This window comes from Gopherus flavomarginatus, chromosome 5 (genome assembly GCF_025201925.1).
Source record: "Gopherus flavomarginatus isolate rGopFla2 chromosome 5, rGopFla2.mat.asm, whole genome shotgun sequence".
Classification (NCBI taxonomy): domain Eukaryota; kingdom Metazoa; phylum Chordata; order Testudines; family Testudinidae; genus Gopherus; species Gopherus flavomarginatus.
Genome location: NC_066621.1, coordinates 53,188,162 through 53,201,982, shown reverse-complemented (window position 1 = coordinate 53,201,982; position 13,821 = coordinate 53,188,162). Strand labels below are relative to the sequence as shown.

Sequence of the window (13,821 nt, the reverse complement as noted above, 5' to 3'; positions counted from 1 at the left end):
ATTAATACATTGCTAGAATGGACGTCATATTTTGTGGTTGATGCTACTCTGCATATGCAGTTTTGCTGATCTTTGCTTTACCTAATTATTTTGTATTTAGCCATGTGTTTTCCTTGCTTTCCCTGTCCCTTATCATCAGTGATTTTGAGGAGATGATGTCCCACAATATGCCAGAAAGGCCACATTTTTATATGTTTTTATTCAATTTAATTTTGAAAAAAAGCCCTTATAAATCAGTCCCTAGTGGGTCCCATAGGGAACTGAATGCAGAGGTCTAGGTGTTTACTTTGACAGAAGAACTGATGAGCAAGTTAGAACTGGTAATGCACATGACCCAGGGTCTCTTCTTGCAGCCAGTTTTATTAGCTAGAATTCTGTTTATAATGTATCTAAGAATTAGCTGTAAAAAGACTGAAAGAAAAATAATCATACGTTCTGTCTCCTCAATCCCTATTACAATCAACACTCTCTTAATCTGTCAAATGAAAGGAAAAATTGACAACTTGTAAGTCACTGTTGATAAGAATTTTCCTCAAACATGGGAAAAGGAATTAAACCCCTTTTCTGTTCCAATAGGACACACTTGTCCTCGCCCTGATTATCTCCCATCTTTATTCCTACCACCTCCTTTTCTCTAGCCTCCTAGATGCCTATAGTACTAGTCAAAATGCAGCTGCTCAAATGTCTTCCTTGCTAGTCAGATTGACGGTCACCCAACTGTGCAAATCCTTTCACTAGCTCCCACCACTTGTATGCTGCACCAAGTTTAAACTTCTTGTCCTTGCCTTCTGAAGGGCCTATAAAATTCTACTCTGGATGACACCACCCATTTGTCTCTTACTACATCCATTCCCCACTCCTATCCATCTCTACTCTGCTGATGATGCTATTTATGCAATCTCATTCGTTTCTTTCTCTCCTTCCAGTCCCCATGATTTTTTCCACACCATCTCTGTCTATCAGCCAAGATGGCAGACATTATCAATGAAGTGTTCTCTTCCTGTTTCATCATGACACCCTCCACCCCATTTCTGCACTGCATATCCTCATCTGTGATATTCACAGGAAGGGCCACAAACAATGATAAAGAAGTAAGAATAGCAATTCCAAATCTAATCTCACCCCATGCTATTTCTTCCTCTAGTCACTTCAGTGCTTCTCTGTTTTCTGGGCTAGATTCTAATCTCTTTGGGACAAAAACTATATGCACTGTGTGTCTTGTTTATCGCTGAGCACACTTAAACAAATTGTTATACAACATTTCATGGAGCTAATTTCCACCTCTTTCCGATGTACAGTTTAGGGCAAAATCCAAAGAGTCTTCCTCGGGTTTTACTTTGTATTTAGTCATTCATAACTCTCCTTGAGATCCTGAGGTTCTTCCTCAGGTTTTACTTACTCACTCACTACTCCAGCAAACTCTTGCTGAAGTCAAAGGGAATTTGCTTGCATGAGAAAAAACTAAGGCCAAGGCTATACCACAGAGCTATACTAGCATAACTACGTCACTCAAGGGTGTGAAAAATCCACACCCTGAAGCAATGTAGTTATACCAACCTAACACCTCATGTAGATAGCTCTCAGGGAGCTGGAATAACTACTCCAACAGAAGAAACTCTCCCATCATCGTAGTAACACAAGCCCTAAACCATTCAGCACTCGGACTAGCAGGTATTGCTCTTGACTTTCCCTTCGAAGCGTACACACAACTTGATACTTTTTCCACCATGAACTTGATCATATCTAGCCATGTGAGTAAGAGGCAGGCAGAGCACATGGCATAGCAAGTTCAGGGTTTATTTTAACTAGAGCTGGTCATCATTTTTGCAAATAAATCTTTTTCTGACAAAACATTTTATGGAAAAAAAATCATTTTTTGCACCACAGAAAATAAAGTAAATTTTTGACTAGTTTTAATATCACTTTACTAGCCTGTAATATAGGGCAGGTCACATGGGCTACAACAACTCACTCTTGACTTGTCCAGCTTGACTACAGTAGCCAGCTCAGGCACTTCCTCAGCAAAGATGCATCTCAATAACTACCTTCATCTAAAACAGCACTTTTAAACAGTAAGGATTTGTCTACACACAGAAGTTTAACTGCTTTAATTATAGAGGCATAGTTAAAGAGATACCACTCTTCTAGTGTAGACACTGCTATATCAATACACCTCTACCCTGATATAACACGACTCGATATAACACAAATTTGGATATAATGCGGTAGAGCAGTGCTCCCGGGGGGGGCGGGGTGGAGCTGAGCACTCCGGTGGATCAAAGCAAATTCGATATAAGGCGGTTTCACCTATAATGGAGTAAGGTTTTTTGGCTCCTGAGGACAGCGTTATATCGAGGTAGAGGTGTATTATGGTGCTTATACCAATTATTCCCATATGGGAAAGGTATAAGGTATAAGGACATTATATCATATTATGTATAATGCAATTTCATACCAGTATAATAACGTCCATATCAAGGGTTGTAATGGTATAAACTATACTGGTAAAAATAATCACACCTCTTACCCACATAGTTTTTGTATGGGTATAATTACATGAAGACTTGGCCTCAGTAGTGACAACCGTGCTTCTCTCCCAGGGTAATGTGATAACTGATTCCATTACTCACAGCCACCAAGGAATCAGTGATGAATCACAAAGTAGATTTGGCTTGATGGTTTTCCTTTGACAGATGCTTTGTCTGTCTCCTGTTTTCTTTAGCCTATCACTTTGGGCACTTTCTGATGGCTAAATCTTAAGGTCTTTAATGAGCTTTTCCTCAGTGCTTCCTCAAAAGGGAATGTGGGACTGAAGGAAAACTGAGTAAAAAATGTATAAGGACAACAAGGGTCTGGCTGCCTGTTTGGAAACTGTGCCCCAAAATATATTCTCTGCCTTTGAAAGGGAAGAAAGCCCAGCAGTTGCAGGTGGGGGGGAATGGAAAGGGAGTACTCTGAGGTGTTGTTCCATTCTTTTCTCTGCTCCATAAAAGGTCTTACATGGATTCTCTGTCAGGTCAGGAAGTAGGTGGGCTCTGGGGACAGCAGCTGTGCAAGGCATCATCCTCCTGACACTCTGCTGGATTCCATGCTTAAGAGAATGCAGACTGGGTCAGCATTAGCTTAGGCAGTTCCCACCTGCGTGCTCTGAAAGACCCTGGCATGAAAAGAGGCATGAAGTTGGGTGCAGATGAAGCAAAGGGCCCAATTCTCTGTTGCTTAGCATGCTGCACAGTCATTTTCACTCATGCAAAGTGGGCATAACACACTTTTTAATCAGAATTCTCCACTCACTCACACTTGTACTATCCTTGGCGCTCACTTTGCCCAGGTACAAATGACAAGATGCATGACAGTGGAGAATCAAGCAGTTAGGACAGAAGCTTGGTTAAAATGAGGAGCAACCGAAAAGCCATTGTGCTAACTGCAATTAAACATAGCCAGCCTTTTCACAAAGCTGCTCAAAAAATCCAATTCTACTTGTATATGATGCTTGTATTTCCACCAAAAGCAGAGTCAGAATGCTTCCCCAAAAATAAAAGTGTATACATGAAGTGAGGGAAAGATACTTTCAGATTCATACTGTCAGTTGAAAAAACAGCTAATATCTAATGAACATTTTTTTAAGTGGATGATGAGGATAGTTAGTGCAAACTCTGTGGCATTTGTTAAGTGGGACAAACACCCTATGTTTCACCCGCCGGATAACTTTCAGACAATTCAGAAGAGCAGCTCTGTACAGAGTATCCACCAGGAAAGTGGATATACTAGCTGAAGTCATGCCTGGTGTAACCCTCTGGGATTCAAGAGTTATACCCAAAGCAAATTTGACTCTTTTTCTTTAGTCTAGTGTGAAACTGAGAAATTTTTGTTATGAAGTAACATGCTGAGAAAAAGGCTTCTGAAAACAAAGCTAGATCTTCATTACCAGGACTAGGACCATAGTCTGCAAATGAAAAGATAGCTGAAAGCCTTCAAATTCAGTCATTTCTAACTGTAACAAATTTGAGGATTTAATAAAGCGCTTCACTGAAGGAACTGGAGTGTGTATTTAGTTATTTTGGTCTTCCAGAAGAACTTATAGAAAATTCCAGTAAGAGTCACAGGAGGTGGCAATGTTCCATTTTTCAGATGCCACAAACTCTTCTGTCAACTTGAGAAGTCAAAATACTCACAAAAAACTCTGTCTGGAGTATGAAAGGGTCTAATGCTTTCTTGTGTAGCTCCTCTGCGGTAAGAATGTTCGATGCCATTTGTAGGTATTCTCGGGCTGACTGTTCTCTTGGTGACATGACATAGCCGAAGACTTGCTCGGAACAGCCTGGGGTACACATGTCCAGTGTGAGTGAAACATTTGAACCTCTCCTGCAAAACACAGCCCCAGGTTAAGACATCAGTTATGAAGGCTATGTGAAACACTCTGTATTAATTAAAACATGTCTTTCCATTTGGCCTTTATCTGCTTTCCTTGAGACAATGGCACTTTTGAAGGTGCAACGAAATTTTTGGAACGCTCAGAGCTCATCTAGACTAGAAACCACTGATGTTCCTGACAACAGGTATCAGCAAGAGGTGCAGCTGAATGTGCTAAGACAGCTTAGCAGAGGCATAGACAAATGTGCAGCACTGGTTCACTGCACTTGTTGCTGACTCCCACTGGTCAGGAAGCAGTAATTTTTCTACTCTAGACAAGAGCTCCAGCAACTAGTCAGACTATGGCCTGGTCTACACTGGGGGTGGGTGGGGGCGAGAGGAGGGGGAAATCAATCCAAATTAAAAAAACAACAAGGAGTCCGGTGGCACCTTCAAGGCTAACAGATTTGTTTGGGCATAAGCTTTCATGGGTAAAAAACATCATTTCTTTAGATGCGTGTAGTGAAAGTTACAGATGCAGGCATTATATAATGACATATGATGGTGTGGCTGACATGAATAACATGGCTGAAGTTGACGTACTTAGATTGACTTACTGGAGTGTCCTCACTGTGCTAAGTCAATGGCTGATGCTGTCCCCTCGCCTGTGCCTCTTGCCCCTCACCCTAGTGGAATACCAGAGTCGACGGGAGAGCGCTCGGCGGTCAATTTATTGCATCTAGACTAGATGCGATAAATCAACCACTGGACCGATCGCTGCCCGACATATACTCCTCCTTCGTTCCACTGCAAAGTTGCCCTTCTCCAGGTGTGAATCCCCTCCAGCAGAAATACAACTTCCCCAGGTGGTGCAAGGAGTAAATTAATCCATAGTGGGTCTATTAGCTTACAATCCAAAGAAAGTTACTCATTGGGGAATGGCCCATTTATAAAACAATTACTACTAGTAGCCAGATGTGTGACAATTTATTTTTGGAAAAGACCAGTCCAACAACAATGAAGAAATAAAATGAAGAAATAAAGTATGGGACAGCCTATCAGTAGAAAAGATGACAGAGAGCCTTATATCAGGATCAAAGAGATTTTATAATATACATTTACCATTTTCACAAAATAAACCTACAGATAAAAATAAGAGTCTGACCAAATACAAATAGGTTTTCTAAAGGCAACAAACACAGATTACGAATGAGATTTGGTAACGTGTACTGAAAGTTGTTAATGATAAAACAAAAAGTCACTATATATCTCATAGTTGTGACTCTCCTGGAAACAAAGAGCAAATTAAATAATCATTCAGTCTAGAACTGATGTTTTAAAACAAAATACATTAATTTAATGCAGTGAAACTACCAGTCTGGTCCATTCAGAACTTCTGAACTCTACACAACTTGTGCCAAATGCCTTGCTCTCCATCAGAACTATCCTACCTTTCTTGCAATCCCACTGATTTAACTGTCAGAGTCGCTGGATCCGTCTCTGCTTTGATGTCCATCACACAGTCAAAGACTGGCGTCTCTGGCACAGGATCCAAATCTAGAAAATCATCCTCGTTTTTATCCTCTGTCCACTCTGAGTATGTGAATGAAGGCTGGCGGCTCACAGACTGACGCCTGTCCTCTGGTAAGGGAAAGGGGGGATCCGGATGGGTTTTCACAAGATACCAAATCTGGAGGAAACAAACAGTTTTAAAACTATCTATGTATTTCCAGATCTTCTGTAAACTCTAAAGATAGACACACCTTTTGAGCAATAATCTCATTCATTATACCCCAGCAAAATGGAATTGCACTAAAGAGAACAGGAAAGTTCAATACATGAGGAGCTTTCCTGTACAGATCACAAGAATATACCTTTTCCTATTCTAATCTTGCTTCCAGGCACAGACGGTTCCCTGTAGTCTCTCAGGCTTCAGTCTGGAACACCGTGGAAGCATTCTGTGCTTGTGACTATGACATAGAAGCCAATGTGAAATCACTGTCCTTTTGTTTAATTGATCATCTTTCACAGAGTGTGAACAAAACTCTGTTAATCTACAGATTACGACCTTCCCTGATTTAGATGCTGCCCATCTGGGATTTGGTTGGGTTTAAAACAAGTAAATACCAGTTTCCCAAATCTCAAATCTCTGATGATCTGACATTGTATCCCAAATTCATATCCAAAAATCACATTTGTTTTTCATGAAACCCTTGTTTCATAAAGCGCTTCATAAAACCTGCAACCATTTTCAGTTCTCAGTGATAAAACCTCTTCTGCAATCTAATAATCCGATTTAAACAAGACAAACTGTAGAATAAATCGTTAAATTGTGTGAAACAAATGTCTTAAATTAAATATCTATAGTAAAACAAAGGATTGAAAATGACACAAAATTTAAAAATGATTGTACCACGGGACCATTATGATCACCTAAGCTGACCTCCTGCATAGTACAAACCGTAGAATTTCACCCATAATTCTTGCATTAAGTCCTTTCCTCTGAGCAATACTGACTGATGCACAGGCACCAATTATTGCTAATATGTTTTGTTAATGAAATTTCATTGCTCCTAAGTTAAACCTACTGCTTAGTTCCCCCAGTGCACTGACTTTCAGTGGGAGTTAGGCCCCTCTGAAAACCCCAGCCATGCTGGTTTACACAGATGCTGTGGCAGATTATATTGTTTGAGAATATTAGGTTGGATTTATTTCCAGTTAGCAACAGGCCCTAGTGGCAAAGTCTGAGATCAGATCTGAATTTTGCCACAGTGCTGAGATGTTTGGATCTGGGGTCTTTGGCTGAGCCTGTCTCTACTGCACAGGGCTAGGAACAATCTAACTCAAACTAATTTCGGGCTAGGTCCTACACAGCGCTGCGCTCCTCCTTTCACATGCTGAGTGCCCTCAACTCCTTTTGAGTTTGAAAGCACTCAGCATCTTGCAGGATAAAGCCTTTCTTGGTTTTTTTATTTTAAAGGGACACTGTCAAATGTGAAAGTCGTGCACTGTCAAAAAGTTAAGTTTCTTTCCTTAAGTTATAAACAACGACCTAGAATATTAACTCAGAAAGGATTTTAAAAGCCAATTTTCTTGTCACTAGACATACTCGTCATTTATTTCTGGCATTTCTCTCAGCTTGAACAATGAAAATTAATCAAACAAGTTTTCACTTTTGTTTATAGGCAGCTTCAATGTTAGGTTCCCATGCACTAGCACCGCACGGCAATGCTTGGGTTACAAATACTGAAAGGGAACAGGCATCTGTTTAAACAGATCTGTTTACACTGCAATTATTCAAAAGAAAATTATGGAAACATTTCTATTGGCCTTATGTTTTAGAAAAACTTTGGGCCAAACACGAGTTGATGATGCCCTTTGAAGTTTGGCTTGAAGCATGAACTTTAGAGATCTGAGCTCGTTATTATTTCCAAAATTCGCTTCTGGAACTTGCAAATGCCACAGTTCTATGGACTTCTATTGCTCCCATCAGTGTGTAATGTTTCAGCACCTCCCAATCTTTAATGTATTTATCCTCACAACACTCCTGCGAATAGGGCAGGGATATTATCCCTCTGTGAGATACGGAACTCAGGCTCAGAGAGACTAAGCAACTTGCCCAAGGTCACATAGGGAAGTCAGAGACAGAGGAGGAAATAGAACTCAGATCTCCCATGTCCTAGGTTAGCACTTCAATCAACAGATCATCCTTCCTCTCTCAATTGGCTGACAGCCCAGATTGTTATGGTGGGGTAGGGTCTGCTGTAGACTGAACATATTAATCAAAAATGCTCCAGCCTTTGGCAGAAAAGGGGGCGGGGGGATAGAAAGGAGCAAATTCACTGTGGCACAGGGATTGAGGGGAGATGACTTCAGCCTCTACTAATCAAGGACAGTTGGAGGCTGCTATGCAGCCTGCTATGCGCACAGAGGCTGCAGTGCTTTGTGTGGAGTCGGACCGCTATTCCGGTGCTGGAGTGCGTGACGACTCCATTAGGAGCTCTCTTAGATGGATATCGTGCTCCTTCTTTGTCCTAGGTTTAAAGGACTTGCAGATACGGCACTTGTCACTCATGTGCCCTTCACTTAAGCACCTTAGGCAGCTGGTATGTGGATTGCTGATGCGCATAGGCCATTTGCAGCCATCGCATGGCTTAAAGCCTGGGGACCAAGGGATGCCCCGACTGGGTTCCGTCCGGGACTAACCAAGAGTTCGAGAACAACTACTAAGGGTAACTAATAAACTAATATACTAACTATATACAACTATATTACAGGTTTTCAAAATTCGCAAGAACAGAGAACAGAACAGCGCTAGCCGAAGCAGCAGACATTCCAGCACTGTCACTGGCGGCAAGAAGGAACTGAGGGTGGGGGAAGCCAGCAGCGCCCCTTATACCACACCATGCTGTTGCCACTCCAGAGGGCACAAGATCCAGTTCCCTATGGATACTACTGAGGGAAAAACTTCTGGCACCAGCACATGTGGCAAGCACACTCACCTCTAACATAGAATGGACATGAGCAAGCACTTGAAGAACAGTATTTTTGAGGGGGGCGATTGTTAGGGAGTAGGGGAGCCTCACCCATGCAGACCCTGGCTGACCCCTCGCCTCTTCCAATTAGTCAGGCATATCTGCCCCATCCCCATGTGTCCCTGCAGCCCCCTTCCGCCCATCCCCATGTGTTCCTGGCAAGGAGTCATCTCCCACACTCAGCAAGGCAGGATAAAGAGATAGTGGATAAGATGACTGGAACAGAGAGGGCCCAGAAAGATAAGGGAACCGCACTGAAGCAGAACAGGCTGTGGTAGGGACTCAGATTCTGGAGGAGTGGGTGCTTGGGGATCTGGGTGGCAGATAAAAAGAGCTACAGGGGAGACTGGTAGCTACCAAGCAGATTCTGCAGAGATCCAAGGAGGCCCTGCAAACAACAGAGAGGAATTCAGAGTTCCAAAAGGACTAGGCTCGGTATGCTAAAGAAGAGAAAGAAAATATGTGTTTCCTCTTGCGAGGAGTAGAACAAGAGAGGGATAAGTTGTGGGTGTAGCTCAGGCAGGTGTAGGGCAGGAGGCATCCCTACTTCCAAGGGTTGCAGGCTTGAGGGTGAGGGTGTGTGATGGGGCATCCGCCCCACACTGGCATGTAGGGGGTTAATAGACTCCTAAGGAGGCTGCACGGGAAGCAGCCAATAGGAGAGAGGCTGTGTGGGGCAATCAATCTGGGCCCAGAGGGCCCATTTAAGAAGAGCTACAGGGCAGAGCAGGGTCAGTCACTGCCTGGAGCGTAAGGAGGGAGGACTGGTTCCTAGCAGGTGGACAGAAGCTGCCACCATGGACAGAACAGTTGCTGGCAGGGAACTGGGTAGTGAGATGGCGCTCCTGGCTGACTGGTAGGACTGACATGCTGAGGCCCTGAGGTAAAGGTGATGCTGGGGCTGTGGGGAAGTGGCCCAGGAAAATGTACTGAGAAGTTGGAGGGGACACAACACATGGCTGCCACCTACAGGGTCGCTGGGTCGGGACCTGGAGTAGTGGGCAGTCCCAGTTCCCCCACTCATCACTGGGGAAGTGGCTGGACAGTTGTTCTAAACCCTACAAGGAGAGAGCACAGATGGTGACACAGCTGGAGGGCTGTGTCATGAAGAGGACACCCTGGAGTGACACAGGTCAGAGAGCAGATGTGACAGCAAGAGAAGCACCACTGGAAGAGAGTGTACCGACCTGTGGAGCTAATCCCCAAGATGGCCAGCAGGGGGCACCAGCGTGGTGACTGAGCCCCATCACACAGCCTGTTAAACCAGAGGCTCTGGACTGCTTTGGGCAACAGTACCTGTGTACCAGTCAGTGCCTGTCACCTCTGATGCCACTGTGCATGCTATAAACCCATTTGTGGAGCTGTGGCCCTCCATATGCTAATGACCAGCCTAAACTCCACGGTCACAAGCTTAACACTAAGGGCTCTCCGCTGTGCCAAACCCATGTTGAAGGTGATGTGGAGCCAACTCAATTCAGCAAGCCAAAATTCCTCTCAGAGTCCCCCAGACCACCCACCGCTACAACTTTTCAGTTGCTCTCTGCTGCATACCTGTCCTGCTGCCCACTCTGGGATGTCTCTGTCAGGGTATTTGTATGGAGCCGTTTACAGGCTGCAGGCACTGCAGGAACGTGCCCTGTCACTGCACAGAGGCAGTGTGTATATGTGCACATCTGTAATTCACCTCTGTGCAGAGGGCCCTGCACAAGGCCAAGGCAACTCTTAAGCACTATGGGCTCCTGTGCAGAGCCGACCAACCAGATAGGGGTGAGTTTGTGTCAGTGATTCAGTAGGCTGGAAACCCAAAGGAACACAGGACTTGCTTTAGAAACAAAGGCGCTTTCCTCCTGACTGAAAAGGCATGTGGGGAATAGGGATCATGAAGAGACTGGAGAAAATTACATTACATTTAAAATTAAATAGAATTTTAAATAAATAAATGATAAATTCATTAGTCAGCTTGGAAAATCGTAACCCTGGTTTTAAGTGCTAGAGGCTTTTGTGCTGGCCTTTTCTGGATGGGTGAGCATCGGTGCACAATCTAGCCCTCAGGGAGTGAGGGAAGCCCACAGCACCAGTTACAAAAACCTCCGTCATGACTCACTAGGTTAGAGCTGGTCCCTGTCCACGGCTGGAAATCATCGTGTTCAGTAACATTCCATCACAGCCAGGACTCCCAGGAAAGGGCATCATAACTTTCACAATGAATAAAGGCAGGTTTTCAAGCGTTATGAACTCTCTAATACTCCATAGGGATGAGCTGGGCTCTGGATTTCAAGCAATCTTTAATGTACACACAGAGTAGACAGGACCTCAGTTTCGAAGGTATAATTTGTAAGACACCCCCCCACACACACATTCAGGTGCCTGCACTCAGTTTATCTACCACCTTGCAGAGGGCGAAGAGCTGAGTAAACCTTGCTTCAAGAGAATCTAGGTGCCCCAATTCGTTGTTGCGCTATAGATGTGCTGCTGCAAAGAGGCCACAGGGCAGACATGAGGTGTCCTCCTCTGGGAACACCCTCAGCGCAGGGACCCTGTATGCCAGGTGCATAGTGAGCTTTGACAGATCTTCGTTGCCTCCACAGCAAGCGGGAAGACCCTAGGGCAAGCATCGGCTGGAGGTGGGACGGTTGGATGGAGGGCAAGAGGAAGCATGTCAGGGGCAGATCTGCACTCTGGCAATATGACACCCCTGCCTACGCCACTGAAGCAGGGGCATAAATTAGGGCTGCCCCTGAATAGATAATTTGCCTCCCATCTGTCTGTACTTTTACACTAGCATCAGTACAGGGATGGATCAGGCCCCAGAATGCTCAAGATCCTCACACTCTCTCTTTCTCGGGAGAACAGTATGTAGGATTCTTTCTTCGGTCAAAACTAATCTCATCATAAATGCACTTCTCTGTCTAGAAAACATCACCTTCTAGCCGTCTTCCTATGCAAATCCCTTCTAGGCAGAGACATGGTTAAAGAACCAGAAAAAGCAAATGAAAGAGCCTAGTTTCAGAGGAGACTAGGGGGAATAGAGAGAAACCAATTGATAAAACTGTCCATTCTCCTACAAGCTGGGGTTCTAGGAACACTGCCAAGCTCCACTGTTTGCATTATTGTCAAATTTCTTGGTAAGTAAGCTTATTATTTCCATGATGCTGTTCTGCAAATGCCTGTAACAGCAGATGTGTTCAAACTGTAAAACCCATGTGACCTGGCATGAGAAGGAGTTGCAATAGGCAGAGCCGCTCTGTGACTTGTCTGTGTTTGTGGAGTGCTCTGAGCACACAGTGAAATACAGCCCCGTGCAGTAATCATGCACTGCCCATTATTCACAGCAGACGCGTAGGATTCCCATCTAGCCTATAGTAAACCAGGAGACTCTGTTTTTAAATTGCTTTGTTACATGAAAGTCCCAGATCACGTCAACACATTACAATGACTGCATTGGGCCAAATTCTGCTCTCCTTCACAAAGGTATAAATCAGGAGTAACTCTAAGCTTAAATGGAGTTACTCCTGATTCACAGCAGTAAAAATGAGATCAGATTTTTTGCCCATAGTGGACATTCACTTAGTTAATTCACGTGATATAAATGACTTGACTATAAAGGAGCCCCATGATGTTCTAACACACCTACAAAGGGGCTAGATACATTTCCCTAGGGAAATCGCACCCTTGTTATTCTGATTTACCTCATAATGCAGCTTGCAGTGTTTCCCTGTAAAACTGCCTTAACTTCACACAGTTCATAGAGAAGATGAAAAGTCCAATTCTTGTATTTTAATAAGTGCAATTACACCACTTATCAGAAGTTTATTATTTGATCACACAATACACCTGGCTAAACTGCAGCAGCATCAAAAAAGTAGAAAATTACACAGCCAGGCTAACCTCACTGCCCACGCCAGTGATCAGAATAATGGAGGTATTAACACTAATTTACTGTGCATGCTTTTAAAAAGCACATTCAGTCTGATACATTAAGCAGAACCCTTCTGCAGTATATTGTCCCAGACTGAAATTGACAATGGTCTATACTGCATTACAATGCTTACTTAAAGCACATCACATGCATGTTAACTGTTGTTACCTCCTGAGCAGTCAGAAGGTATATGACAGAAAGGGCACTAGATCACAGTCTTATCAGCATTTCCATATTTGTAAACTCTATTTTCAAGAATTTCATTCCCTATCTCCAACATAAAAATATACTGGGGCCTTGGGACCCTGAGGTGTGTGACTGGAGTCCCCTGAATCACAGACTTCTTCCTAGATTTCCCAGGCAGCGCATGCTTTCATGCCAGCTGCACCATCAGTGGAGAAGGGCAGGGTGCTCTCCTTCTGTTTCCAGCTGCCTGAGGACTAACAGAACATTAACAATAGGGGCCTGATTGATCTTGCTAAGCAGGTAGGGCCTCGGCCTACATACATAGGTGTATACAGTCCCAAATCTCTTCAGTGCTATGGGACAGCTCCTGTTGCCATGGGAGTTAATGGGTGCTTTGCACTTGACTGCTAAGGCAGTAAGATTAGATCCTTCTTTTGCTGGACTCCACCCTCCTGTTCAATGTAAGAATACATTCTCCACTTGCACGTGGAGGAAATAAAGGGATCTGATGAATCACCATTCATCAAGGAAACCCAACAAGGGAAAGTGCACTCCACACTTTTGCTACATAAAGTATGCAGTAATTATGTGGAAATAGCCCAAAGGTATTATTTTGAAATCAAACAACTCAGAGTAAATGAGACACCCTGTAAGAACACACTGCAAGAGGGTGTGAATCCATTTAGTGCTGTTCAGTAAGAACACTGGATTTCTAATACAGTAGCTTACCAGAGTTCCTATGAGTAACAATCCTAGCGAAACTAAAGACAGCAGGAAATATAACATCGCAATGCTTCCAACTCTGGTCAGGTCCTGTGAAACAATAAA

At 43.7% G+C, this 13,821-nt stretch overlaps 1 protein-coding gene across 5 annotated transcripts in view; it reads right to left on the bottom strand.

Annotated features, from left to right (window-relative positions):
* Positions 1–13,821, bottom strand: part of PTPN5 (protein tyrosine phosphatase non-receptor type 5) — a 150,610-nt gene that overhangs the window by 32,945 nt on the left and 103,844 nt on the right. For all 5 annotated transcript variants that reach the window (XM_050953701.1, XM_050953699.1, XM_050953703.1 and 2 more), the window contains 3 exons: positions 13,723–13,806; positions 5,805–6,043; positions 4,176–4,365 (listed from right to left, as the gene is read on the bottom strand). In XM_050953701.1, coding sequence (XP_050809658.1) covers positions 4,176–4,365; positions 5,805–6,043; positions 13,723–13,806 — 513 coding nt within the window. The remainder of the gene's footprint in view (positions 1–4,175; positions 4,366–5,804; positions 6,044–13,722; positions 13,807–13,821) is intronic.